Here is a 3,343-nt window from a genome sequence, read left to right on the forward strand (position 1 = left end):
GGCTTGTAATCCAATTTAGATTGGATTATTGTAATTTCTCGATTGACGCAATATAAGGATCCTAGCTAGACTTGACATCATAAAAGTGCCAAGCCTGAACATTATAGGTTGGTGTTAGTCATATTGCATATTAAGAGAAATAAGTCATTTTAAGATTGATTGAGGGTTAGACGTTCAAACCCGAGGATTGGTTCAATAATGCATTGTTCTCAATATATGATGCATTTTGCGTGGTAGTCATGAAAGACTCGTATTGCATTCATACAAGAGATGTGCTCAGAGAACATATTAAGATTTGTAATCTTTATAGGATTTAAATTATATTCAGGCAGCGACTTGACTCAATTATGTCAGGTATAACAATTCTTTATGTGTTTTTTTTTTAGAATTTTGGTACAAGACCAAAAATCCGGATTAATTATAGGTCTCTTGAGGAGTCCTTAAAAACACCAATCCACGCTTTTACATCATATAGATTCTATTTTTTTTTCTTTCTTAAATCTGCAGTTAGAATTATGCTAGCTTAAACTCGTCTTTGAGATAGACTAGAGTTCATTTTGATGTTTGTCTTATGTAATACTCATATAGTTGAGTTGACATCCATAAATCGTCAAAAGTTGTACTTTTTTCCTTCATTTCAGGTTTTGTCCTATGTGATTTTCCTGACAAGGTTTTATTGAGGCAACATCTAGCTGACTATCAATTTTTATTCAAAATGTTGATATTTTGCCCTTTTTCCTTCGTTCGTATTTTTTTCTTCCCATTGGTTTTTTCCTGGAAAGGTTTTAGTGAGGCAATTTAATTCAACATGATGGTCATTCAAGGGGGAGTTGTATAAATTTTGGTTGTTTAGTGGATGCCCACATTTGATTAAACCAAATCAACTTAATCATATCCTAAGAATTTGGATTTCCTTCTAACAAATACAATTTTTGTTCACGTATGATAAGGTATTCATATCTTGGCACTTTGTTGAAGAAACTACATCAATTATTTCTGCAAATCATCTCCAAGAAATCAGCAATCCAAGGCACAAATACTTAATGTATTTGAAAGAAGCATGAAGACTCGAGAACACTACTTTCAGAAGACTAACACAGAAACAGACTTCATCAACTGGCAGATTTCTCACGAAAGCATTACTATCTCTAGCATTCAAGAAATTTGTTCATCGAAATTGGAAAAGTGTCGACTCGAAGATTTGCAAGCCAAGATTTAACTAAAGTACTTATCAGGGGGAGCATCATAGTAAAAGGTATTTTACTGGACTATCATGTTGTACTCTTTTTCCTTCGTCAAGGTTTTGTCTCACTGGGTTTCCCTTGTCAAGGTTTTAACGAGGCAACATATGCATGTCCAACCCTGTTCTAAGTTTTCTCATAATTGTATTCTTTTCCCTTCAGTCAGGTTTTGTTCCTTCGAATTTTCCTGATAAGGCTTTAATGAGGCAATTGACGTAGACACAGTGTCATCAAGAGGAGTGTTATAAACGTGTAATTATGTTAAAAATATCTAAGATAAATCTCGTTTATTACTGGGATGCCCTTGTGTTTAGCCCTATAAATAGAGGTTCCAATGTTTGTCTATTATATTGATTAATAAAATTTCTCTCTATGTACTCCTCTCTACTTTTCGTCTTTCCCTATTTACAAGAGGAGATTGTTTTTTTATTTTTCCTCGGCACATGCAATCCGAGTCATTTTGGTCATTTGCATGATGATAAAATATTAAAAGAAAGTTCCCATACAAATAAAACATTCTACCGATAACGGAAAATAGTAAAACATTTGCCACACATGGGTGCATGCACATTATTTAGATATAAGATACTGTGGTAAATCCACACACCCAATATTATCACACAAACTGCACATACACAGAAGTAGATCCTCTGTTGAGTTAGTATTATTGTCGATCGTCGATATGCACCATCAATCCAAATTTATTTCAGAAGCACAAATGTGAGAGTTCAAATCATCGATGCTCGATTGGAAGAAACCTAGATAACTAATAGGGACAGGAGAATCTTCGTTAATTTTCTCGTAATTAATAGTCCAACTCACAATACTCCCATGTCCATTAGCCTTTGGTTTAACTACAAGAATTGGATCAAACTTTTTGTACGCCTTCATGACGTCTCCTCTAAAAGCACTGTGACAGATTGTCCTTGTTTCATCATCGTACGTTGTTTTCTCATGGACAAATTCCCTTTTACCCTCTGTGCACAAACATAACATACAAACACAAGAATAGTTATTAAACCTAAGAAATTGATGTTAAACGCACAGTATGAATACAAAGTAAGAAAATCATTTAAAACCGTCACCAATTTTTGTGCTCTGAATCACTACATATAAACACATACCATGAATATAGTCCCAGTGCTTGACACATCCCGAAGTAGTTCCATGTCCGTCAACAACTTTGACGGCGGAGAAAATATGTGGTATTGCTTTCGGAACGTCTTCATGTTGCTTAAACATTTCATAGTATTTGTCCGCATTACAGTTAACCTCAGACTCGGTTACTAGCTTCCCTACTAAACCAGAGATGGTATGATGTTGAGCCATTTTTTATATTTGCTATTGGTTGTTGGTTTAGTGTGTGGGTGATTTTGCAACACAAAGAAAGATAGACACTCAACGGATTTTGATGAATTGATCTCAGTGGAATGAGTATGAGATTATATAGAAAGGAAGCATTGATGAATTGATAAGAAGCTGATGACATAATGTGTTGTAGTTTGTTTCGGTACTCCCGAATATGGGTACCTTACTGCCTTCCTCTTGTGACATGTGGTAAGAATAATAAATAATGAAAGAAGGAAACATTATTCACTTGTCGACAACAATTAGTGGTTAACAGTTTCTTGACTGGTACATGTACATGTGTTATGCGTGGCATCATTTTTAACACATTATCTAGGTACAAACTCCTAATTGTTAAGGAAATTTTTCTCATCTTCAAGAGGGAGCATCAATCTTATTATATGTACACTATCCATATAAGATTTAACGAATTTTTTTTAGAGTCCAAATGATAATGAATTTGAACCTAATATTCTGATGATATGTTCTTCAATTATACTCTGTGTGCCTTACTGCCTCCTCCTTGTGACATGTGGCAACAACAATAAGATAAACATTATTCACATGTCTACGACAATCGGCGGTGACGAGCTTTTCCAATGAAAAATGTATATGTTTCATACATGACATCATTTTTAAGACATCGTATAAGTGTAAAATTCTAAATATTAGGGAAAAATAAGTTTTATCTTTATTCCATAAAGTTTTATATTGTTCTTTTATTTATTTGTATGAATTTAGTGAAGTTATTTCTA

General features: G+C 33.9%; 1 protein-coding gene across 1 annotated transcript; it reads right to left on the bottom strand.

The window, feature by feature from the left end:
• Window positions 1–1,743: 1,743 nt before the first annotated feature.
• LOC113336821 (major latex protein 15-like) lies at window positions 1,744–2,633 on the bottom strand. The gene is made up of 2 exons (XM_026582493.1): window positions 2,366–2,633; window positions 1,744–2,218 (listed from the first exon to the last, which is right to left on the bottom strand). The coding sequence occupies exons 1-2, from the start codon at window positions 2,568–2,570 to the stop codon at window positions 1,932–1,934; spliced, it is 492 nt and encodes a 163-aa protein (XP_026438278.1). The 5' UTR covers window positions 2,571–2,633; the 3' UTR covers window positions 1,744–1,931.
• Window positions 2,634–3,343: the final 710 nt, after the last annotated feature.

Source organism: Papaver somniferum, chromosome 1 (genome assembly GCF_003573695.1).
Source record: "Papaver somniferum cultivar HN1 chromosome 1, ASM357369v1, whole genome shotgun sequence".
Taxonomy (NCBI): domain Eukaryota; kingdom Viridiplantae; phylum Streptophyta; class Magnoliopsida; order Ranunculales; family Papaveraceae; genus Papaver; species Papaver somniferum.